The sequence below is a fragment of the Phoenix dactylifera genome, chromosome 5 (genome assembly GCF_009389715.1).
Source record: "Phoenix dactylifera cultivar Barhee BC4 chromosome 5, palm_55x_up_171113_PBpolish2nd_filt_p, whole genome shotgun sequence".
In the NCBI taxonomy this organism is placed as follows: domain Eukaryota; kingdom Viridiplantae; phylum Streptophyta; class Magnoliopsida; order Arecales; family Arecaceae; genus Phoenix; species Phoenix dactylifera.
In genome coordinates, this window is record NC_052396.1 from 12,134,522 (window position 1) to 12,159,548 (window position 25,027).

General features: G+C 43.1%; 1 protein-coding gene across 1 annotated transcript; it reads left to right on the forward strand.

Annotated features, from left to right (window-relative positions):
* LOC103719554 lies at positions 1-25,027 on the forward strand. Its single transcript, XM_039126990.1, has 2 exons — positions 1-708; positions 24,962-25,027. The coding sequence occupies exons 1-2, from the start codon at positions 1-3 to the stop codon at positions 25,025-25,027; spliced, it is 774 nt and encodes a 257-aa protein (XP_038982918.1).

The window sequence follows — 25,027 nt, forward strand, 5'->3', positions numbered from 1 at the left end:
ATGGCGACACGGGGTCCTGCTGAACCGGAGAAGAAGAAGACGGAGGCGGGCTTGGGGGAGAAAGGGACTCAGCCTCATCTGAAGGCGGCCGAGAAGGCCCGGACGTGGGCGGACGTGGCAAAGGGCCCGTCGAGGGTGCCGATCTGGACTAATCACCAGATCTCGGCGGCGGAGCTGGACGCCCTGAAGCGGCGGTTCACGGACGTGGTGGAGTTCTCGCCGGAGAAGATGGAGATGGGCAGGGCGGCATGGCGAGACACGGCAGTGATCATGCGCAGTTTGGGTCGCCGTGTGCCGGTGGAATGGATCAAGCGGGAGCTACGGGTGGCCGGGAAACTTGACTACGACGTTGAGGATTTCCTGATGGCAGATGAGACCTTTGTGTTTCGATTCCAGAGTGAGAGGGATCGGGAGGCTGCAATGGAGGCTGGACCGTGGCTGGTGGCTGGTCAGCTCCTAGCCATGGAACGCTGGCGGCCAAATTTTGTTCCGGGGACCAACCAACTATGTCGGGCTGTTGTGTGGTTAAGGCTGCCCAGTCTCCCGACGGAATACTGGACAAAGGAGTTAATCTGGGATATAGCAGCAAAAGCCGGGCGACCTCTGGCTCTGGACAAGGTCACTGACCAGGGCCGGAAGCTGGGATTCGCTCGCGTCAAGGTGGAGCTGGATGCCGGCATGCCGATCAGGCCTGGGACCTTCATCCAGGTAAGTTCTGATCTTCACTGGCAGGCCTTCCGCTATGAGAACCTACCTGGGTTCTGCTTCAAATGCGCTCGGCTAGGGCATGGGGAGGGGGCCTGCCCCTTTCCTACGACTCCGGCGATGCCCGGAGAACTAGGAGACCAGCGGACCAAGGTGGATGGGTCTTCCCAGGATCCGATCTTTGAGTCGGAGGAGGGGGATGAGTCGGGGTGCCGACTTCCTTTCGGTCCGTGGTTGTCGACTACCAAGCTACGGCAGCCCAAGGTGAACAAGCCGGTGAAACAGCCGGTCGAGCTGAAGGCCGACCCCACGCCGGTGCGGGAGCCTTCCGGGTCGGGGCCGCGGTCCCCCAAGGCTGCACCGAATCCTTCCGTGTCGCCGACGGACACGGACGGATGGCAGAAGCCAACCAAGTTGTTGCCCAGAGATGGTCACCCAAGAGGGGGGGGGGGGGGGTGAATTGGGTGTTTTAAAACTTTTGTCTAATTAAAAAAAAATAAAACACATAAATGTATGAGCTAACGCTAAAATAAAGCTATGAAGACAAACAATCGCAAACACAAGCTTTTATAGTGGTTCGGAGCCTCCACTGCTCCTACATCCACTCCCCAAAGCACCTTTGAGAATTTCCACTGTAATCCACGATTACAGTACGGTAGTTTTGCGAGTTCACTACCCAACTCGTTGTTTTACACCGGGCTAACAACAAACCCTATAACCCCCAATTTCACTTAGGCTTGGGACGCCTTTCCCTTGTTCCAAGTCCCTTGACTGGAACAAGCACCACAATGAAAGGTTTTACAAAGGATTGAAAAGCTCTAAATAAGCAAATATGACAATGATAAACAATAGAACCCGGAAGAATCCTTTTGCCGTTGGAAGCGTGGGAAATGATGATTCTTCCAATGTGGATCGCGTAGGCTTGAGTATGAGCTTTGAATCCCGAGCGGAAGAGAGTGGTTGAGCTTGAAATCACTTGGGAAGCTTGAAAGCACTTGATTTCTTCACTTGAATGCACTCACTCCCTTGAACTTCTCTCTCTTGCTTCTCTCTTAAATGATCTAGCTTTTGGTTGGTGAAGAGTTGTTGAGAAGCACTTAAGAGGTCCCTTTTATAGCCCAAAAAGCAAATATAGCCGTTAGAGATAAAGTAAAAGAGATTTGAAATTCAAACCAAACTGCAAAAGTTGTCAGTCGCGTCCCAGGCGCTCCGGAGACGTCTCGGCTTCAACGCGAGACGTCTCGGCTGTATAAATTTACTTTTCACTTTGTTTGGGGTCGACTCGGCACTTTACGGGGACAACTCTGGAATTGTATTGTTTGAATCCTTGTTTTTCTGTTTTTCTGAGAGGGTCGTCTCTGTACTTTACGGGGACGTCTCGGCTTGTTTGCACTTTTTGCATGGGGACGACTCCGCTGCCTTGGGGACGACTCCGCTGTTATAACTCCGAAAAACATGTCTTCTGGAATTCTCTGAGAGAGTCGACTCCGCTCTTTCAGGGGACGTCTCCACTGCCTTATCACCGAAAATGACATCCTCTGGAAAACCCTGAGAGAGCCGACTCCACTACCTCGGGGACGACTCGGGAAGTCTGCTTTTTACTTGCGGGGACGACTCCGCGTATGGTGGGGACGTCTCGCGCATATCTCTTGAAAACTGCCTTTCTGCCGCCACTGAGAGAGTCGACTCCGCTACTGAGAGAGTCGACTCCGCTATCGCGGGGACGACCCGGCAGGTGCCGGGGACGTCTCCAGACGTGTCAGTTCTTCCTGTTTGTGCCAGAGACGTCTCTGAGACAACCCGGAGACGTCTCGGCTGTCCCTGAACTTTTTCTTTCATCTCAAAAATTCTTCAATAAGTCCTTACAAGATCATGGAAACTTGCCTAGACATTTTTTAACAATATTCTTAATAAAATACATGAAATCCTCAATTAAATTGTTAAGATAAATGGAATTATACTCTAGTGTTTTGTATTCATCAAAATCCATTAGGAGGTCAACAATCTCCCCCTTTTTGATGATGACAAAACACTGAGTATATGCAAAATTCGAAATTTAAACATATACACAGTATTTGATCAGATGTACAAGCATAATGTTTTGATTAGAGCTAGATACAGTGTGCATAATTCAAAATAGTCAATTTTCAGTTCTATCGTTATGCATAAGATTGATCTTTATAGCTCTTAAGCAATTTTAGCATATCAACCGAATTTGAATTAAGTTAAAATTTGAAAGCTAAATTCTTTTTGACTCCCCCTTTCTTTCCCAGAAGGGCAATTATCTAAAAGCCAATATTTTTCAATTTTATCTTTTCTAATTCAACTTTGGAGTATGAATTTCGTATTTTGCATTTCAATGTATCCAATATCCATATTGGTTCTACTCTTGGTTCTACTCCCCCTTCTATATATCTACTCCCCCTTTTTGTCATCAACAATGAAGGGGACAAATTATCCTTCCATGAACTACTCAAGGAGATTCAAGTTGTGCTCCCCCTGTCCAAGTTATTTCTATTAAAGAATTTTAGTCATTCATATCACTCCCCCTTTGTTTTGGAATTCATTTCAGACTCCTCTTTTTGTTTAACATAGTTATCACAAGATGTGCTCCCCCTGTGTCATATGCATGGATAAGTTGTGTTGAATTTGAATACTTAAGGTATGTTATGAGATTTTTATGGCACATCACAAGAAACACATACACAGTCACAGAATCACATACACAGTAGCACATACACAAGGTTTCAAAAGAAATTGTATTCATGTATCATTGTAAACCTTTGAAGTCAGTACATAGTTAAAAGAAGAAATCATTACAAGTATTGATTTCTACTACAAAAAGTGTTTCAAAATAGCCTAGGGTATACAAAAAGAAGATCCCTAGATGTCTACAAAAAGTCCCTTATCGGCGACGTTGCTCATAAGCCCTACAAGCTGCATCTATAAATGCATTGATTGAATCCATTAGGGTCTTGAACTGATCTCCCTGTGACTTATGGAAGGCTGCCACGAGTGCTTCAAATTCTATGGTTGCCATTTCAATTCTTCCTCTAAGTTGGGCAACCAAGGTGCCCACATTTTCTTCTGGGCTTGTCAACTCTTTAAGACTCTTTGAAATGGTCTTCAAGCTGTCCTTTAGCTCAATTGATCTGAATGTTTGGGTGGCACCCACACCAACTATTTCTTGCGTTGTAGCTTCAATTTGAGCTCTAATTTCCTTCAGCTCTTGTAGAAGCCCTTCATGTGAAGCTCTGTGGAGTGATTGATTAAAACCCCATTTGATTTTGATGAGCTCAAAGCATTTGAGTATATCTTGTGATTACTAATGAATTTAATTGAGTGTTTCAGTGAAAATCCTGTCCAAGTGTCTCTAGATTTGGTTCATAGTATTTTGGATAAGTTAAGAAGTCTGCTGAACCAAAGTCTGAGACTCGAGTCGACTCCCGAGTATCACGAGTCGACTCCAAGCGTATCAAGTTTACTGGCACGAGCTCGAGTCGACTCCAGACTAGTACGAGTCGACTCCGACTGAGAACAGAAAGAAGAACAGAAAGCCTCATCTCAGAACCTGTCAACGAGTCGACTCCTGAAGTGCGCGAGTCGACTCCAATGTTCAACGAGTCGACTCCAGGGTAGTAAGAGTCGACTCCAAGAGGTACACAAAGAAAAGTCAGAGAGCAGTTTTTCGGGTCTGAGATTCGAGTCGACTCCAGTGGAACGCGAGTCGACTCCGATGGTTGGCAGGTCGACTCCAAAGAAAGCATGAGTCGACTCTCAGCGGAACACAAGGAAAAAGTCAGAGAGCATTTTTGGGACTCTGAGATTCGAGTCGACTCCCGCATTGCACGAGTCGACTCCGAGACTCCGCGACCATCGACAGACAGAAAACCATGTTACTGCCTCTGAGATTCGAGTCGACTCCCAGACAGCTCGAGTCGACTCCAAGACAAGCTTCACGTCAAAAGGCAGAAGACCAACTTTCGGAAACTGAGAGCCGAGTCGACTCCAAGGAAGTTCGAGTCGACTCCAAGACTGGATGAGCCAAAAGACAGAGGATCGGGAGTTCGGGCTCTGAGATTCGAGTCGACTCCAAGGACAGTCGAGTCGACTCGAGTGGACAAAATTCAAAATTGGATCCACGGACTTCTGTGGATGAGCCGACTCCAAAATTGCCAGGTCAGCTCCAGAAGTTGGCGAGTCGACTCCGGGTCAAGACGAGTCGACTCCCAGTCGTGACGGCAACTTTAATTCAAATTTGGAACAGTTGCCGAGTCGACTCCAGAAAAGCTTGAGTCGACTCCCGCTACAGCCGAGTCGACTCCTGATCGCGCGAGTCGACTCCAACCCACCAACGGTCATATTGTCAGGCTGCGCAGAGTGTGCAGAACGGACAGAAAAAGCAGTGTAACGGCTAGTTTCCGTAGGGGTTGGCTTAAATAGCCACAGAAGACTGTAGCAAGGCAGAGAACAACCATTCCACTCCAAGCATTCAAGCTTTCAAGCTCTGCAACGTGCTCTTCAACGAAAAAGGGGAAGATCAGCATTTACTGCAACCAACTACATCTTTCCAGCTATTAAAGCCTCCTCCTCCTGCATTCAAGTCGACTACTCATTCGAGAGGAGATCGGAGTTCAAGAAGCCATTCCTCTACTTCAGCTTAAAAGCGTTTGAGGGCTTCTAAACTCCTCTTTTGATTATATTGTTTTACATCTGCTTTTGAGAAGTTTATTTTCCTTTCTTTCTATAACTTGTATTTACTTGGTTCAATCGGGGGATTGAATCAAGGGGACTAAGGTTGGTTGGTGAGCCAAGTTAAAAACCAACGTGTGTAAGGGTTTGATTGTGAGCCCGAGAAAACAATCGGGGTTGGTTCTAGTCGGCGAGCCTGGGAAAACCGACCGAGTTCGTTGTGAGCTCGTAAAACAACAAGTTTGGTTGTGAGCTTGCAAAACAACCGGCTGTAATCCAAGGGGGTTATAGTGAAATTCCCAAGTGAGACTTGGGGAGTGGACGTAGGAGCAAGGATTAGCTCCGAACCACTATAAAACCTTGTGTTTGTGATTGATTGGCTCTTTTCTTCTTACTCTCACATCACTCACAACACTTAGGATTAATTAAATAACTTGCAATAGTTTTTAATTAATCATCCATAACGTTTTAAATATCTAAGTTAATTTTAAAACCCAATTCACCCCCCCTCTTGGGTTGTCTATCTGGGCAACAAGTGGTATCAGAGTCTAAACTCTTCCACCCAAGAGTAAAAGATCGAAATGACAACCCCATTTGGATCTTCCCACATTGAGGGTCAGTCCATCCAAAGACCCCCATTCTTTAATGGGTCTGACTACTCATATTGGAAGGCTAGGATGAGAATATTCATCCAAGCCCAAAACTATGAGATGTGGACTATTGTAGTAAATGGGCCATACATCCCATCCATATATGTAGAGGGTGTCAAGGTACCCAAACTAGAAACGGATTGGGATGAACATGACATGAGGAAGGCACAACTTAATTCCAAAGCTATGAATGTACTCTATTGTGCCTTAGATAGAAATGAATTCAATAGGGTTTCAACTTGCAATTCTGCAAAAGAAATTTGGGACAGACTTGAAGTGACCCATGAGGGCACGAATCAAGTCAAGGAATCCAAAATAAACATCTTGGTTCATAAATATGAACTATTTAAAATGGATTCAAATGAAACAATCACATGCATGTTCACTAGGTTTACTGATATTGTCAATGGCCTAAAAAGCCTTGGCAAGAACTATACTAACAGTGAGCTTGTCAGGAAAAATCCTTCGGTGTCTACCAAGGTCGTGGGAAGCTAAAGTGACGGCAATCCAAGAAGCCAAGGACTTGAATAAGCTACCACTTGAGGAGCTTCTTGGATCCCTTATGACGCACGAGCTCACCATGAAACAACACAACGAGGAAGAGTCCTCCCATAAGAAAAAGGTAATAGCTTTAAAATCTACTTCATCTAACAAAGACTTATCTTGCAGTAGCAGTAGTGAAGAAGAAGAAGATGAGGAAGATGGTGGTGAGGCACTTCTTGTGCGCAAGTTCAAGAAATTCATCAACCACAAGAAGTCCTATCATCAAAGGAGAGGCCCCTCAAATTCCTACCGCAAGGACAAAGGTAAGGAAAGAGAAAATGAGGGGATTGGGTGCTATGAGTGCAAAAAGCCGGGACACATCAGAGCTGAGTGTCCCTTACTAAAGAAGGGCAGCAAGTACAAGAAGAAGAAGAAAGCCCTTGTCACCACCCTATCGGACTCCGACGCATCATCTTCATCATCGGATGAAGAACAAGAAGAGAAGGCCAATTTCTGCTTCATGGCCAACGAAAACGAGGTAACTTCCGATACGCATTTTGATTTTACATTTGATGAACTTTATGATGCGTTTAATGAATTAATGATTGAATATAAGAATATAAATGTTAAAAACAGAGAACTAAAAGTAACTAACCAAACTTACATTCATAAGCATGATTCATTAATTAAGGATAAAGATAATCTTACCAAAGAAAATCTAGAACTTAAGACAAGCAACCAACTCTTAATTAAGAAGACTAACAACTTAACGAAAGATAATGAAAAACTAACTAAGGAACTTTCAGAACTTAAAAACCATAAACAAATCTTAAACAAGGATCTCACAAAAGAACTAAATGATTTAAAAGCAGAAAATCAAACATTAACTAAAGAACTTGGAAGATACAAACCTTTAGTTGAAAGGTTTACATATAGTTCTGAAAAGTTAAATATGATACTTAATAATCAACGAGCCGTATTTAATAAAGCGGGTTTAGGATATAAACCAAGAAATAAACAAAAACTTCTCAGTAACTTCTTTGTTAAAGCTGGGGAAACTAAAATTAAGAAAATAACTTGCTTTTGTTGTGGTACAGTAGGTCATAAAGCAAATGTGTGTAATTTTAGGAAAAGTAAAACTAAAAGAAAAATTAAAAAGGTATGGGTTCCAAAAGGAACCAACTTGACTAACCATGAAGGACCCAAGAAAACTTGGGTACCTAAGATGACATGATTTGCTTGTGTAGGAGTGTCTTGCAGCCAAAGTCAACAAAAACTGCTGGTATTTGGATAGTGGCTGCTCAAGGCACATGACGGGTGATAAAGATCAATTTTTCACCCTTGAAGCTAAGAAGGGAGGTGCTGTGACTTTGGAGACAACAACCAAGGTCACATCATTGGTATTGGTAAAGTTCAAATCACCCCTTCTACTTTTATAGATAATGTTAGATATGTTGATGGTCTTAAGCATAACTTGTTAAGCATTAGTCAATTATGTGATAAAGGATATGATGTTATGTTTAAACCATCACTATGCATTATAACAAATCCTAATGATAATAGTTTAGTTTTTAAAGGAATTAGACGTGGAAATGTATATGTTGTAGACCTAGAAGATCTTGCAAAACATAACCAATGTCTAGTTGTAAATGAAACTAAAGATAATGATGCTAGTTGGTTATGGCACCGTAAGTTAGGTCATGCAAGCATGGACACAATAACTAAACTAGTTAAAAGAGACTCCGTGATAGGTTTGCCAAAATTAAAATTTGAAAAGAACAAAATATGTGAAGCATGTCAATTTGGCAAACAATCTAGGAACTCTTTTAAATCCATAAAATGTGTCTCTACTTCTAGGCCTCTAGAATTACTACACATGGACCTATTTGGTCCAACTAGAACAACAAGCCTAGGTGGAAATAAATATGGTCTAGTTATAGTAGATGATTACTCTAGGTACACATGGGTCATGTTTCTAGCGCATAAGGATCAAGCATTTTCTATGTTTAAGAAGTTCCATAAGGAAGTAACAAATGCTAGAGAGTCTTCAGTCATAGCCATTAGAAGTGACCATGGTACCGAATTCGAAAATCAATTATTTGACGAATTTTGTAGTAAAAAGGGGATAACCCATAATTTTTCTGCACCTAGGACACCACAACAAAATGGAGTTGTGGAAAGGAAGAATAGAACACTAGAGGAAATGGCTAGGACTATGTTATGTGAAAGTAACCTCCCTAAGTACTTTTGGGGAGAAGCCATTAATACCTCTTGTCACATATTAAATAGAGTTTTATTAAGACCCATTATAAAGAAAACACCTTATGAACTTTGGAAAAACAGAAAACCAAAAGTTAATTACTTTCATGCCTTTGGATGTAGGTGTTTTGTACATAATAATGGGAAAGATAATCTAGGGAAATTTGATCCTAAATCTGATGAAGGAATATTCTTAGGTTATTCTACAACTAGTAAAGCCTATAGAGTCTTTAATAAAAGAACCCTAGTTATAGAAGAATCTATACATGTTGTTTTTGATGACTCTAGTGACATCTCATCTAGTAAGAAGGTTAATTTTGATGATGATGTTGAAATACTTGAAGAAAAGATAGATGAGATGGGATTACAAGATGATAATCAAAAATTGATTGAAGAAGCATCATCAAGCCAAGAGCCTATTGTGGATCATGGGCTAACAAAAGCTTGGAGGTATGCTCACGGGCATCCTAAGGAACTCATTCTAGATGATCCATCTCAACCGGTTAGGACTAGAGCTTCACTTAGAAATTTGAATAACCATCTAGCTTTTGTTTCACACTTTGAGCCCAAACATATAGAAGAAGCCGAAAATGATGTAAATTGGATAAATGCAATGCAAGAAGAACTAAACCAATTTACTAGAAACAAAGTGTGGGATCTAGTAGAGAGGCCTTCTGAATATCCAATTATAGGTACAAAATGGATATATAAAAATAAGCTAGATGAAAATGGAATTGTTATAAGGAATAAGGCTAGACTAGTGGCAAAGGGTTATAATCAAGAAGAAGGCATAGATTTTGATGAAACCTTTGCTCCCGTAGCTAGACTTGAGGCTATTAGACTATTATTAGCATATGCATGCTCTAAGGATTTCAAACTATTTCAAATGGATGTAAAAAGTGCATTTTTAAATGGGTATATTAATGAGGAAGTGTATGTAGAACAACCTCCTGGTTTTGAAAATCATCAATACCCTAATCATGTGTATAAACTGAACAAAGCACTTTATGGATTAAAACAAGCACCTAGAGCATGGTATGAGAGACTTAGTAAATTCCTATTAGAACATGAATTCTCTAGGAGAAATGTAGACACAACATTATTTCTGAAAAAGCAAAACAAAGATATGTTATTAGTACAGATTTATGTTGATGATATCATTTTCGGTGCTACTAACAATCGCCTCTGCGAAGAGTTTGCTGATTTGATGCAGAGTGAGTTTGAGATGAGCATGATGGGAGAGCTGAACTACTTCCTAGGGCTTCAAATCAAACAATCTGAAGGAGGAATCTTCATCAATCAAGCAAAATATATCAAGGAGATGCTCAAGAAGTTTGATATGGAGGGAAACAAGTCAATCAGCACCCCCATGAGCTCATCATGCAAATTAGATCAAGATGAATCAGGTAAATCTGTAGATCAAAAACTTTATAGAGGTATGATAGGATCTTTACTATATCTTACTGCAAGTAGACCTGATATTATGTTTAGTGTGTGCATGTGTGCTAGATATCAGGCTAATCCTAAAGAATCACACCTAGCTGCAGTTAAGAGAATTTTTAAATACTTAATAGGAACTAAGAACATAGGGCTATGGTACTCTAAAGAATCTAGCCTAAACTTAATAGGATACACAGATTCAGACTTCGCTGGATGTAAGCTTGATAGAAAAAGTACCAGCGGGTCTTGTCAATTTCTAGGAGAAAACCTTATCTCATGGTTTAGCAAGAAACAAAACTCGGTTGCATTATCCACTGCTGAAGCTGAATATGTGGCAGCCGGGAGTTGTTGTGCTCAAATCTTGTGGATTAAACAACAATTAGAAGATTATGGCATTAAACAAGATAAAATTCCCATTAATTGTGATAATACAAGTGCCATAAATCTAACTAAAAATCCAATTCAACATTCAAGAACTAAACACATTGAGATAAGACATCACTTCATAAGAGATCATGTATTGAATGGTGATGTGACACTCCAATTTGTTTGTACTGATAATCAATTAGCAGATATTTTTACAAAACCCCTAAGTGAAGAGAGGTTTAGTGTGCTTAGGAGGGGATTAGGAGTGATTGATCCATCCTAGTGGTGGTTTTCACTAGAATAATTGATTTTGATGATTACAATGTGGTTAAAATAGAGTTTCTTTTCAATGATCATCAAATCAGATCATAATTAGGTGATTTTCCCTCATTTGGCACGATTATAGCATGAGTTTTAGGTGCGTGCCAAAGTTAGAGACGACTCGAGTAAGTTTCAGAGCCGGCTCCTAAGGGGGAGTCGACTCGCGCATTTGCGGGAGTCGACTCGCAAAGATGGCAGCTGAGGGGGAGTCGACTCGCACATTGTCGGGAGTCGACTCGAAGTCTACAGGCGCATAAGGAGAGTCGACTCGCGCATATTCTGGAGTCGACTCGAGGTCGAGTCGACTCGCGACTCAGGGGAGTCGACTCGCAGTCGGGATCCGACTTTTTAACCCTAGGTTTGTCGTTTCGCAAACACTTTTCTTTCAAGCCGCCACTGTTCAAAAAGCCCTAGAGCCGACTCCTAGGTCGTCCCCGATCGTCTCCAACCTCTGTTCGGTCGATTTTTCACCGGTTCTTAGGGTTTTCGTCCGTTCCTAGGTCGTCTCCTGTCCGTCCCGAGTCTCCTCCGTCGACCTTTCTCCGTCCTTTAGGTGTTTCTTCCCGTTTAGGTCAAGATGCCTCGTAAGACCGTGGTTAGGAAGAGGTCCCGTCCCGAGGCCGGTCCCGAGCGGCGCTCCAAGGCGCGGCACGATCCCGCGAGGGAACCACCTCCGGCTCGTTCCCCGCCTAGGGCGGTTCCCGCAAGGCCGTTGGCCGGGAAGGCCGTCACCACCGGGAGGTATGTCGACTTTGACTATCTCTCCCGGGAAGGGTTCACCATAGGTGATAGGCTTAGAGCCCAGGGCCTAGAGTACTTCCTCACTTTGGACCTTCCCACTTACCCTGGCCTTGTTCAAGAGTTTTATAGTACCGTCCATCGGGGAGATGGAGGTATCGAGGGCACAGTAGTAGGTGTCCCTGTGCGTGTCACGGAGGATCTCATTGCCCACATCCTCCACCTTCCATTAGTAGGGGTGGCTCCCGCACACCCTGAGGATAGAGTTGAGGCCCTTACGGTCGTCTTAGGGCATCCACCTCAGTCCCCCCTAGACGAGGTATCTGCTAGCTCACTTCCTATTGAAGTGAGAATCCTTTTGAGTATTCTGTCCAGGTCCATCTTCCCTAAGACAGGAAGATTTGATTTTGTAAATGAGAGGGACCTAGCTATTATGTCTTACATTCTTCAGGACACCCCGGTCAACTTCCCCAAACTCATCTATAGGTATATGTGTGAGCCCCTAGATAGACCTAGGCTCAACCTCCCATACGGCATGATTTTTACTCTTCTCTTTAGGGAGTACGAGATTCCCATTCCTGAGAGGGAACCCTCTCGTGCATTGCGATGGACAGATCGCTTGTGTACGGGGACCATGCACAGGATGGGGTTTCGGAAGAGAGAGGGGGTATGGGTTAGGAAGTCTACCCTCACCGCTCAGACCACCAGACCTTCACCCAGTCCTGAGCCCGATTCAGACTACCCAGACCTTCCAGACCATCCAGACCTTCCATCCACTCCTCCTGCTCCTACCACCTCCGCCGGACCTTCCTCCTCGGCACCACCCTCTATGGCGGTCCGGATTGATCCTGAGCAGCTCCGGGAGCTGCGACAGGAGATAGTCAGAGAGGTGAGGGATGAGCTGCTTCGGGAGCTCCGAGGTGCGGTGCCTGCTCCCACTCCTGCACCCGTATCTTCTCAGTTGGTCCCTTCCTTGACAGCCGTGACTGACATGACGGCTCATGTACGGGAAGAGATCTACAATGTCCGGAGTTTGGTCCAGGCCCAGTTCCACAGCATGAGTGAGGTCACGAGCTCCACTCGACAGATGCGAGAGGAGATAGGTCGTGACATGCACACCACCACCGAGGGGGCCGAGCGCTTGTCGAATGTACTCATCGACAAGCTGGACGCACTTCAGACATCGGTGACTGGGCTTCAGGCGTCGGTGACAGAGCTCTCCACTACACATAGCAGAGCCACCACGTCTATCATCACACAGCTTGGCCATGTCACAGATGCAGTCACCCTCCTCATGGAGCAGAGCCGATTGAGAGGAGGAGCACCATCCTCGAGAGGAGGAGCCACATCCTCGAGAGGAGGAGCCACATCCTCCAGAGGAGGAGATGCATCCTCGAGAGGGGGAGCTTCATCCTCGAGGAGGACATAGATGTGTTTGAGTTTTGTTTTGTATTGTTTTACTTTACTTATTGTATGCTCAAATCTACTTCAATTCATATCAATACAATGAGTAGACATCTTATCTTCAATTATGTGCCATTTGATGATTGGTTGTGCCATTGATTGTGGTTGATTTCCTCCTTTTTGGTATGATGACAAAAAGGGGGAGAAATATGTATAAAATGTGTAAAAGGGGAGAAATATGAAAAAATATGTAAAAGAAATCAATGGAAATAAATAAAAAGATAAACTCTTAAAAACACACACAAATTTGTTCTAAGTGGATTCGGTACCTCGAGGCTCATTATCTCTCTTTTGGGGCTCCTAATGGAGTAATCTCCAGAATCTATTCAAGGGATATTCGGAGATTAGCTGAATCCTACTCAAGAACAAATTGACAGATTTTCCCTCTAAAAACAAAAAATTCAGTTCAAAAACTTCAAAGCATTAAAAGGAAATTCAGAGAATCAAAACATAGTTGAATGCATATGTTGAGGGGGAGAATCTGAATTTTAATCAAGCTAAATCATTAATGACATATAAGCCAAACAATTGATTGCATAATATGAAGGCTTATATAATTCCAAATGAAAGGGGGAGCTTTAACTCCGAAATTTGTTGTTTCACTCCTTTCAAACTTGGATAAATTAAATTATCAGACATTTGAATTCATTTATGGATTTTATTTCATTATTTATTGAGCAAGTCATTTTACATATACTCAAAGTTTTGTCATCATCAAAAAGGGGGAGATTGTGGAGTGATTGATTAAAACCCCATTTGATTTTGATGAGCTCAAAGCATTTGAGTATATCTTGTGATTACTAATGAATTCAATTGAGTGTTTCAGTGAAAATCCTGTCCAAGTGTCTCTAGACTTGGTTCATAGTATTTTGGATAAGTTAAGAAGTCTGCATGAACCAAAGTCTGAGACTCGAGTCGACTCCCGAGTATCACGAGTCGACTCCAAGCGTATCAAGTTCACTGGCACGAGCTCGAGTCGACTCCAGACTAGTACGAGTCGACTCCGACTGAGAACAGAAAGAAGAACAGAAAGCCTCATCTCAGAACCTGTCAACGAGTCGACTCCTGAAGTGCGCGAGTCGACTCCAATGTTCAACGAGTCGACTCCAGGGTAGTAAGAGTCGACTCCAAGAGGTACACAAAGAAAAGTCAGAGAGCAGTTTTTCGGGTCTGAGATTCGAGTCGACTCCAGTGGAACGCGAGTCGACTCCGATGGTTGGCAGGTCGACTCCAAAGAAAGCATGAGTCGACTCTCAGCGGAACACAAGGAAAAAGTCAGAGAGCATTTTTGGGACTCTGAGATTCGAGTCGACTCCCGCATTGCACGAGTCGACTCCGAGACTGTGCGACCATCGACAGACAGAAAACCATGTTACTGCCTCTGAGATTCGAGTCGACTCCCAGACAGCTCGAGTCGACTCCAAGACAAGCTTCACGTCAAAAGGCAGAAGACCAACTTTCGGAAACTGAGAGCCGAGTCGACTCCAAGGAAGTTCGAGTCGACTCCAAGACTGGATGAGCCAAAAGACAGAGGATCGGGAGTTCGGGCTCTGAGATTCGAGTCGACTCCAAGGACAGTCGAGTCGACTCGAGTGGACAAAATTCAAAATTGGATCCACGGACTTCTGTGGATGAGCCGACTCCAAAATTGCCAGGTCAGCTCCAGAAGTTGGCGAGTCGACTCCGGGTCAAGACGAGTCGACTCCCAGTCGTGACGGCAACTTTAATTCAAATTTGGAACAGTTGCCGAGTCGACTCCGGAAAAAGCTTGAGTCGACTCCCGCTACAGCCGAGTCGACTCCTGATCGCGCGAGTCGACTCCAACCCACCAACGGTCATATTGTCAGGCTGCGCAGAGTGTGCAGAACGGACAGAAAAAGCAGTGTAACGGCTAGTTTCCGTGGGGGTTGGCTTAAATAGCCACAGAAGACTGTAGCAAGGCAGAGAACAACTATTCCACTCCAAGCATTCAAGCTTTCAAGCTCTGCAACGTGCTCTTCAACGAAAAAGGGGAAGATCAGCATTTACTGCAACCAACTACATCTTCCCAGCAATTAAAGCCTCCTCCTCCTGCATTCAAGTCGACTACTCATTCGAGAGGAGACCGGAGTTCAAGAAGCCATTCCTCTACTTCAGCTTAAAAGCGTTTGAGGGCTTCTAAACTCCTCTTTTGATTATATTGTTTTACATCTGCTTTTGAGAAGCTTATTTTCCTTTCTTTCTATAACTTGTATTTACTTGGTTCAATCGGGGGATTGAATCAAGGGGACTAAGGTTGGTTGGTGAGCCAAGTTAAAAACCAACGTGTGTAAGGGTTTGATTGTGAGCCCGGGAAAAACAATCGGGGTTGGTTCTAGTCGGTGAGCCTGGGAAAACCGACCGAGTTCGTTGTGAGCTCGTAAAACAACAAGTTTGGTTGTGAGCTTGCAAAACAACCGGCTGTAATCCAAGGGGGTTATAGTGAAATTCCCAAGTGAGACTTGGGGAGTGGACGTAGGAGCAAGGGTTAGCTCCGAACCACTATAAAACCTTGTGTTTGTGATTGATTGGCTCTTTTCTTCTTACTCTCACATCACTCACAGCACTTAGGATTAATTAAATAACTTGCAATAGTTTTTAATTAATCATCCATAACGTTTTAAATATCTAAATTAATTTTAAAACCCAATTCACCCCCCCTCTTGGGTTGTCTATCTGGGCAACAAGCTCTGATGGGGCCAACTCAGTAGAGATCATGGATCTCATTTCCTCCCTCATCTGCTGGCAAATGACAGATGCTAAGGTACGCATCTGGTCTTCTGATAGGAAGGAGGGCCCACTGACTGGAGGAGGTGGTGGCATGGATGTGGAAGGTTCCAGCTGAGCTGGAGGTATATCAGGGAAATCCATGTGGCTGGGTGGCAGGAGAGTGGTGGTCAGACTCCTGATGTGGGATCTCAGGCCTAGGGTTTGAGCTTTTCTTTTGGTACCTTGACCCAAGACCCATCTACCTTTTGAAACTCCATTCTTCGCATTGTGCCCTCATTATAGTAATCGGTGTTCTCAAGGGTTTTGCAGGTTCATTTCGAGAATGTGAACCTTAAAGTGTTTAAATACTAGGGTAAATATCATGCCATAGGTATACTAAACCTAGAATACCTATGACATAGAGCAATGTAGTTAACATGAGTCTAGGGAGGTTTAGAGGAATCCCGAGTAGGATATGGTGCATGATAACTAAATCTCGCTCCGAAACAAAATCGAAGCGACCGTTTTAGGAAACAAGACCGGTTGACAATTACATAAAAGTAATCTATCTCGGCATTTAGTCTTGTGAGTTCACTACATCAAGAGGGCCGCAGTCCTTCGTCCTAAAAGTAAGTTTAGGGCTATTCCCTTTGAGGATGTGAGGTTGGAGCCTCACCGTCCTTAGGGATTGCAAAACAAGTGGATAAATGTCCTCATTAATTCTACTAATGTCCCCCGGACATATGCCAGTGTACCTAAGTCCCTAAAGCCATATACTAACATTTCTCTAACAAGGCCGGGGTAGGTCGAGGTATTGAGGTACAAAGGTGCTCCCACCCTTGGGCTCGGAGTCTCTCCAATAGAGAACCCCTCATTATCTAGAAAATGAAAATCTATGTACCTCCCGGTTGTTACTGTGCGATTTGCACAGAAAATGGTGTGGTCGGCGGAGCAACCGGAGGAGACGGCGCGGAAGGTTTTCCCTCGTTCCTCACCGTCGGCCGCTGCCCTAGGACGCCTCCACCAGTCCTCCAAGCTCTTTTGGGTGCCATTGAATGAAATCCTAGGGAAATGAGGAGAAAGAGGCTAGGGTTTGTGTTGGAGAAAAATGGAGGCTAGGGTTTTTGTTTTTGTCGGGGATGAAAGGGAAAGCTCGGGTCGGCTCGAGCTGTTTCGACCTATTTAAAAACCCTCGTTCGGTCCCCGAGACGTCTCCGTGACTAAGGCGAGACGTCTCGCCTGGAGGACGTCTCTGCGATTTGCCAGAGACGTCTCCGGCACTGAAAAATTTCAGACTGAATTCTATCTTTTCCCAATTTTTTATTTAATCACCCTAATCAACATGATTTCTTTTGATAAACACAGAGTAAATTTGTTTGTGATCCTCCCCCTTAATAATACATCCATAATAATTGATAATGATTTTTGAATTATTAATATTGAAATGAGGAAATGTTTGACCAAATTCGAATACCTATGAAATAGGCTCTGAAAATATTCCATGAAGAAGTCCAAGGGAGGGTAACCATCCTCCGGAAAGTCAAACAGTTCGTCATTTAGCTTAGATGAATTCATGCTTTCACTTATGTTTACCTTGAGGTGGATTACTAGTTTGAGTAGCAAAGCAATGCAATACAAGTTCAATTTATTTGCTAGGATCATACAAGCTCAAAGCATTCCTTAAGAAGTTGAATCTATCTTTACAAAGGGGCTTTGTAAAGATATCGGCCAATTGATTTTCAGTACATACATATTCAATCATCACATCATTTTTCAGCACATGATCCCTAATAAAATGATGCCTAATCTCTATATGCTTTGACTTAGAGTGTTGGACAGGATTTTTTGTTAAATTAATTGCACTTGTATTATCACATTTAATTGGTATATTATCCATTTTGATACCGAAGTCTTCAAGTTGTTGCTTAATCCAAAGAACTTGGGCACAACAGCTTCCAGCTGCAATGTACTCAGCCTCAGCTGTGGACAAGGCAACTGAATTTTGTTTCTTGCTAAACCAAGAAACCAAATTAGCACCAAGAATTGACATGTGCCACTTGTGCTTTTTCTGTCGAGTTTGCACCCGGCAAAATCAGCATCGGAATAAGCAATTAAATTTATGTCAGATTGTTTAGAATACCATAAGCCTACATTAGATGTCCCTACTAGATATCTAAAAATTCTTTTAACAGCTTGCAAGTGTGATTCCTTAGGACATGCTTGGTATCTAGCACACATACAAACACTGAATAATATATCTGGTCTACTAGCAGTAAGGTAAAGTAAAGAGCCTATCATACCTCTGTACAATTTGCAGTCTATACTTTTACCTTTTTCATCTTTGTCAAGCTTGCAACTTGAGCCCATGGGTGTGCTGATTTCCTTTGCATCCTTCATCTTGAATTTTTCCAACATTTCCTTGATATTTGGACTGACTGATGAAGATGCCTTCCTCTGATTGTTTTATTTGTAGCCCAAGGAAGAAGTTGAGCTCACCCATCATGCTCATTTCAAATTCTCCCTGCATAAGCTTGGCAAACTCTTGACAAAGACTATCATTAGTAGCACCAAAAATTATATCATCCACATAAATTTGTACAAGCAATAAGTCATTTCCTTTTCTTTTAATGAAGAGGGTTTTGTCTACATTTCCTCTCTTAAATTTATTTTCAATTAGGAAATTACTTAATCTTTCATACCATGCCCTAGGGCTTGCTTAAGTCCATACAATGCTTTATGCAATTTATACACATAATCTGGATGTAAGTGATTTTCAAAACCTGGAGGTTGTCCTACATAAACTTCCTCCATTATATAACCATTTAAAAATGCACTTTTTACATCCATTTGATAGAGTTTAAAATCCATGAAGCATGCATATGCCAAAAGTAGTCTAATAGCTTCTAATCTAGCAACAGGAGCAAAAGTTTCATCAAATCTATTCCTTCCTCCTGATTATACCTTTGGCCACTAGCCTAGCTTTGTTTCTTATTACTATTCCATCTTCATCTAGTTTATTTCTATATACCCATTTGGTGCCTATAATTGAAACATTAGGGGGTCTTTTCATTAGAGTCCAAACTTCATTTCTTTCAAATTGGTTTAATTCCTCTTGCATAGCATTCATCCAATTATCATCTTTTTCAGCTTCTTCTAGTGATTTAGGCTCTATTTGTGAAACGAAAGCAAGATAATTACTAGTATTTCTTAGAGAGGATCTTGTCCTTACCTTGTGAAGGATCACCAAGGATTAGATCCTTGGATGACCATGTGCATACCTCCATTCCTTAGGAAGATCTTGATTTCTGAGGGGTTGATCTTCTTCATCTTGCTGAATTGTATCTTCTTTGATCTCATCCTCATGTTGTTTGTCTTGTATGGAGAATTCCTTCATTCGGTCTTCAAGTATACCTGCATCACCATCTTCTTCTTTTCTAGAAGAATCTCCATTAGCTTCATCAAAAACAACATGAATGGATTCTTCAACAACGAGAGTTCTCTTGTTGAAGACCCTGTATGCTCTACTAGATGAGGAATAACCTAAGAAGATCCCCTCATCTGATTTAGCACTAAATTTGCTTAGATTGTCCTTTCCATTATTTAAAATAAAGCATCGACAACCGAAAACATGAAAATAGCTTATATTTGGTTTCTTACCTTTTATTAACTCATAAGGTGTTTTCTTAAGATGGATCTAACTAAGCACGGTTTAAAATGTGACATGCAGTATTTATTGCTTCAGCCCAAAAATATTTTGGTAGATCCGATTCGCACAACATGGTACGAGCCATATCTGCTAGTGTGCGATTCTTCCTTTCTACCACCCCATTTTGTTGGGGTGTCCTAGGTGCCGAGAAATTGTGATTGATACCATTTTCGTCACAAAACTTTTCAAATGCTGATTTTCAAACTCGGTACCATGATCACTCCTAATTGCTTTTAGTTTAAGATTGAGTTCATTCGAAACTCTATTATGAAACTTGATAAAAGCGGGAAAGGACTCATCTTTATGTGCAAGAAATGAAACCCATGTAAAACGTGAAAAATCATCAACAATTACAAGACCAAATTTCTTACCCCTAGACTAGCAGTTCTAGTGGGTCCAAACAAATCCATGTGAATTAGTTCTAAGGGTTTTGTTGTTGAGACTATGTTTTAGACTTGAAAGAGCTTCTGTTTGTTTCCCTAATTGACATGCAGCACAAATTTTGTTCTTTTCAAATCTATTTTGGTAGTCCTTTGACTAGATCTTTTGTAATCAATTTAGAAATTAAATCCATGCTAGCATGCCTAACCTACGATGCCATAACCAACTAGTCTCATTGACTTTGGGATCATGGCTACAAGACATTGGCCATCCTTCATGGTGAGATCATCAAGATCTACCATGTAAACATTTCCATGCCTATGTCCTGTGAGTATGATCTCATTGTCAATTGGACTACTAATTATGCATAGTGATGATTCAAATGACACTTTAAATCCCTTGTCACAAAATTGACTTATACTTAATAATTATGTTTTAGTCCATTAACTAACAATACATTGTCAATAAATGAGGAGGGTGATATGGAGATTTTACCAACACCAATGATTTGACCTTTAGCATTGTCTCCAAATGTGACTACTCCTTTCTTTTGATTTCAAGGTGACGAAGAGACTCTTGTCACCGGTCATATGCCTTGAGCAACCACTATCAAGATACCACATTCTCTTTTATTCCGGCTGCAAGGCATACCTGCAAAATGATCATGTGAAGCTCTTAGGTACCCAAGTTTTCTTGGGTCCTTCGTGGTTAGTGTAGTTGGTTCCCTTAGGCACCCATACTTTAGTTATGTTTTTAGCTTTACAAATGTACTCTTGTTAGTTTGGATCTTTCTTTGAATACAAGAGTAGGCTTTATGTCCATTCTTTCCACAATGAAAGCATGTAGGTTTTTCAGTTTTTACATCTTTTGCTTTTACAAAGAAATTCTTTAGATACTTTTGTTGTTTGTTAGTTTTATATCCTAATCCGGCTTTATTAAAAACAGCTCTTTGATTTGAAAGAATAAGATTTAATTTTTCAGAGCTTTGTGTGAATTTTTCAACAATTGGTTTGTACTTATGTACCTCATTCTTAAGATTCAAATTTTCTTTAACTAGTTCTTCCTTATCCTTTTTAAGGATTCAACATTTTGTGCAAGTGAGGTATTATTATCGAGTAGAGATTTTACTTTTAGATTTAATTCCTTAATTAGTGTTTTTGCCGTTTTCATTTTCAATGCTAAGTTTTGTTTTATTTTCTAGGTCAATGGTGTTAATATTTTTAACGCTCTCCTTTCTCAATCAATAGGTTTTCAATATCTTCTTTCAGTTTTTGATTGGAGGCTTTTAATTCTTTATTCTTTGCTCCTAACATACTACAATCACCCATAAGTTCTTGAAAAGCTTCATACAATTCTTCTAAAGTAAAATTTATAGTTGAGTTTTGACATACCTCGTCGTCTTCGATGCCATGAAGCACAAATTGGCGGTCTCTTCCTTCTCTTCCTCGGAGGATGATGTGTCACTATCATCCCATGTTGCCTTCAATGCCTTCTTCTTCTTCTTTCCAAAAACTTCTTTTGTTGAGGGCATTCGGAACGAATGTGTCCCGGTCTCTTGCAATCATAGCATATGATTGGGTCTCTTTCTTTTTCTTTTTCTTTTTCCCAATCATTTCTCCCTCCAAACTTTTTCCTTGGAAGGGTTTCTTTTTCTCATGAATTTTTTAAACTTCCTAACTATCAAACCCAAGTCCTCATCCTCTTTCTTCCTCACTCTCACTACTTTCTTCTTCACACACACTCGAAGTAGCCTTGAGTGCAATTGTCTTTTCTTTGGCAAATCATCTTCATGTTGCTTCATCGTGAGCTCATGCGTCATCAATGAGCCCAAAGTTGTTCTAGCCCCAAGGTGTTGAGGTCTTTGGCTTCTACGATCGCCGTGACCTTTGCTTCCCATGCTTTCGGCAAAGACCTGAGAATTTTACTTACAAGTTCCGGATTAGTATAAGATTTACCCAAACTCTTTAGACCATTAATTATATCGGTAAAGCGTGTAAACATGCATGTGATGGTTTCATGGGTTCCATCTTAAACAGCTCATATTTGTGAACTAGAATGTTCACTTTGGACTCTTTGACTTGATTTGTACCCTCGGTGGGTAACTTCAAGCCTATCCCATATTTCCTTAGCGGAACTACATGTGGAGACTCTATTAAACTCATTTACATCTAGAGCACAAAATAATGAGTTCATGGCTCTTGAATTGAGTTGAGCCATCCTATCATCATTCTCATCCCAATCCTCCTCAGGTTTGGGAACTTGAATGCCATTAACCATGTGTGATGGTTCTTGTGGTCCCTTGACTATAACCCTCCACAAGGCATAGTCTTGTGCTTGAATGAAGATTCTCATTCTAGTCTTCCAATAGGTATAATTTGTCCCATTGAAGAGTGGAGGTCTATTAGTTGCTTGCCCCCTCAGCAGGAACATTGTTAAAGGGTGTTGCCATCTAGATCTTTGGCTAAGACGGTTAGGTCTTTCAAGAAATACACAGACACCTGCTCTGATACCACTTGTTGCCCCAGAGATGGTCACCCAAGAGGGGCGGGTGAATTGGGTGTTTTAAAATCTTTTGTTCTAATAAAAAACAATAAAACACACAAATGTATGAGCTAACACTAAAATAAAAGCCTATGAAAGACAAACAATCGCAAAACACAAGCTTTTATAGTTGGTTCGGCAGCCTCACTGCTGCCTACATCCACTCCCCAAAGCCACCTTTGGGAATTTTCATTATAATCCACGATTCACAGTACGGTAGTTTTGCGAGTTCACTACCCAACTCGTTGTTTTACACCGGCGCTAACAACAACCATATAACCCCCAATTTCACTTAGGCTTGGGACGCCTTTCCCTTATTCCAAGTCCCTTGACTGGAACAAGCAACCACAATGAAAGGTTTTACAAAGGATTGAAAAGCTCTAAATAAGCAAATATGACAATGATAAATAATAGAACCGGAAGAATCCTTTTGCCGTTGGAAGCGTGGGGAAATGATGATTCTTCCGATGTGGATCGCGTAGGCTTGAGTATGAGCTTTGAATCCCGAGCCGGAAGAGAGTGGTTGAGCTTGAAATCACTTGGAAAGCTTGAAAGCACTTGATTTCTTCACTTGAATGCACTCACTCCCTTGGAACTTCTCTCTCCTTGCTTCTCTCTTAAATGATCTAGCTTTTGGTTGGTGAAGAGTTGTTGAGAAGCACTTAAGAGGTCCTTTTATAGCCCAAAAAGCAAATATAGCCGTAGAAATAAAGTAAAAGAGATTTGAAATTCAAACCAAACCTGCAAAAGTTGTCAGTCCGCGTCCAGGCGCTCCGAGACGTCTCCTGCTTCAACGCGAGACGTCTCGGCTGTATAAATTTACTTTTCACTTTGTTTGGGGTCGACTCGGCACTTTACGGGGACGACTCTGGAATTGTATTGTTTGGAATCCTTGTTTTTCTATTTTTCTAAGAGGGTCGTCCTCTGTACTTTACGGGGACGTCTCGGCTTGTTTGCACTTTTTGCATGGGGACGACTCCCGCTGCCTTGGGGACGACTCCGCTTGTTATAACTCCGAAAAACATGTCTTCTGGAATTCTCTGAGAGAGTCGACTCCGCTCTTTCAGGGGACGTCTCCGGCTGCTTATCACCGAAAATAATCCTCTGGAAAACCTGAGAGAGCCGACTCCGGTACCTCGGGGACGACTCGGGAAGTCTGTTTTTTACTTGCGGGGACGACTCCCGCGTATGGTGGGCGACGTCTCGCGCATATCTCCTTGAAAACTGCCTTTCTGCCCGCCACTGAGAGAGTCGACTCCGCTACTGGAGAGAGTCGACTCCGCTATCGCGGGGACGAACCGCCGGCAGGTGGCCGGGGAACGTCTCCAGACGTGCCAGTTCTTCCTGTTTGTTTCCAGAGACGTCTCTGAGAAACACCCGGAGACGTCCTCGGCTGTCCCTGAACTTTTTCTTTCATCTCAAAAATTCTTCAAATAAGTCCTTAAATAGATCATGGGAACTTGCCTAGACATTTTCTTAACAATATTCTTTAATAAAATACATGAAATCCTCAAATTACATTTGTTGAAGCAATAAAATAGAGATTAATACTCTATGGTGGTTATTTGAATAATTCATCAAAATCCATTTGGTGGGTCAAAACACAAGTTGGCTAGGAGGCGGATCGCCCGGAGCAAGCTGCAATGGGGGGCGGCGGTGAACGCCGGGAAGGCTCAACTCAGAGCAGGGGCCGGGTTCGGGACATCGGACCTGCTGAACGGGATGGGCCAGACAGTGTTAGGTGGGGCCCAGGCTGGGCCGGGCCGACGCCAGGGCGGGCCAAGAGTGGTCGGGAATGGATCCCGGGCCCATGCCCGAGGTCTACTATTTCCTAAGGGCGGGCCGGGCCCAGGTGGGAAACGGTCCAGACTTGTGCCCAAGAGGCTGGCCCACGACAGGGCCCCTTAGGCCGATAAAGAGGGCCAGAAAGCCCGGCCCAAGGCGAGACGGGGTTCGGCCGGGTGGAACTGAGCCTGAACTCAGTTTTCCCCGATCGGCGTCGTCGACCTCACTCGAGGGCCCGCATCTACGCCGGAGAGAGGAGGGACGACGGCACTTCGGAGTGCTTCTCTGCCGCCGGCGAGAGCCCCCACTCGCCGGGGCAGGCCGTGTCCAAGCTCCTGACGGGACGGCCGGGACCCCGCATGTTGAGGGCGGTGCAGGCCGGTGGCGGAAGGCGTGGCCCAACGGACGTGGGTGGCCGTGGCTACTGGCGGCGAGTCGGCTCTGGCCAAGGGTAAGGGTCCGAAGGAGGCGCAGACGGCTAGCTCTCAACTGCGGGAGGTGGCTACGGCAAGCGAGATGGACTCCTCATCAGGCCAGAGAAGGATGGGGAAATCTGAGATGGGGAAGGCTCAATGCCAGCGCCGGCTAGACTGTGGCTCCAGCGAAGGTGGTGATGAGAGGAATTTATGGGGCTCGGGACAGGGACCTATATCCCTATTCAGGATCATGGGCAAGTGTGAGTTTGTTGCGGGCTGTGATTCAGGGAGGGGTGGAGAAGTCAGGGGAAGAGGTTAGTGGAGCAGCCCACGATGTTCGGGCCAAACCTTAA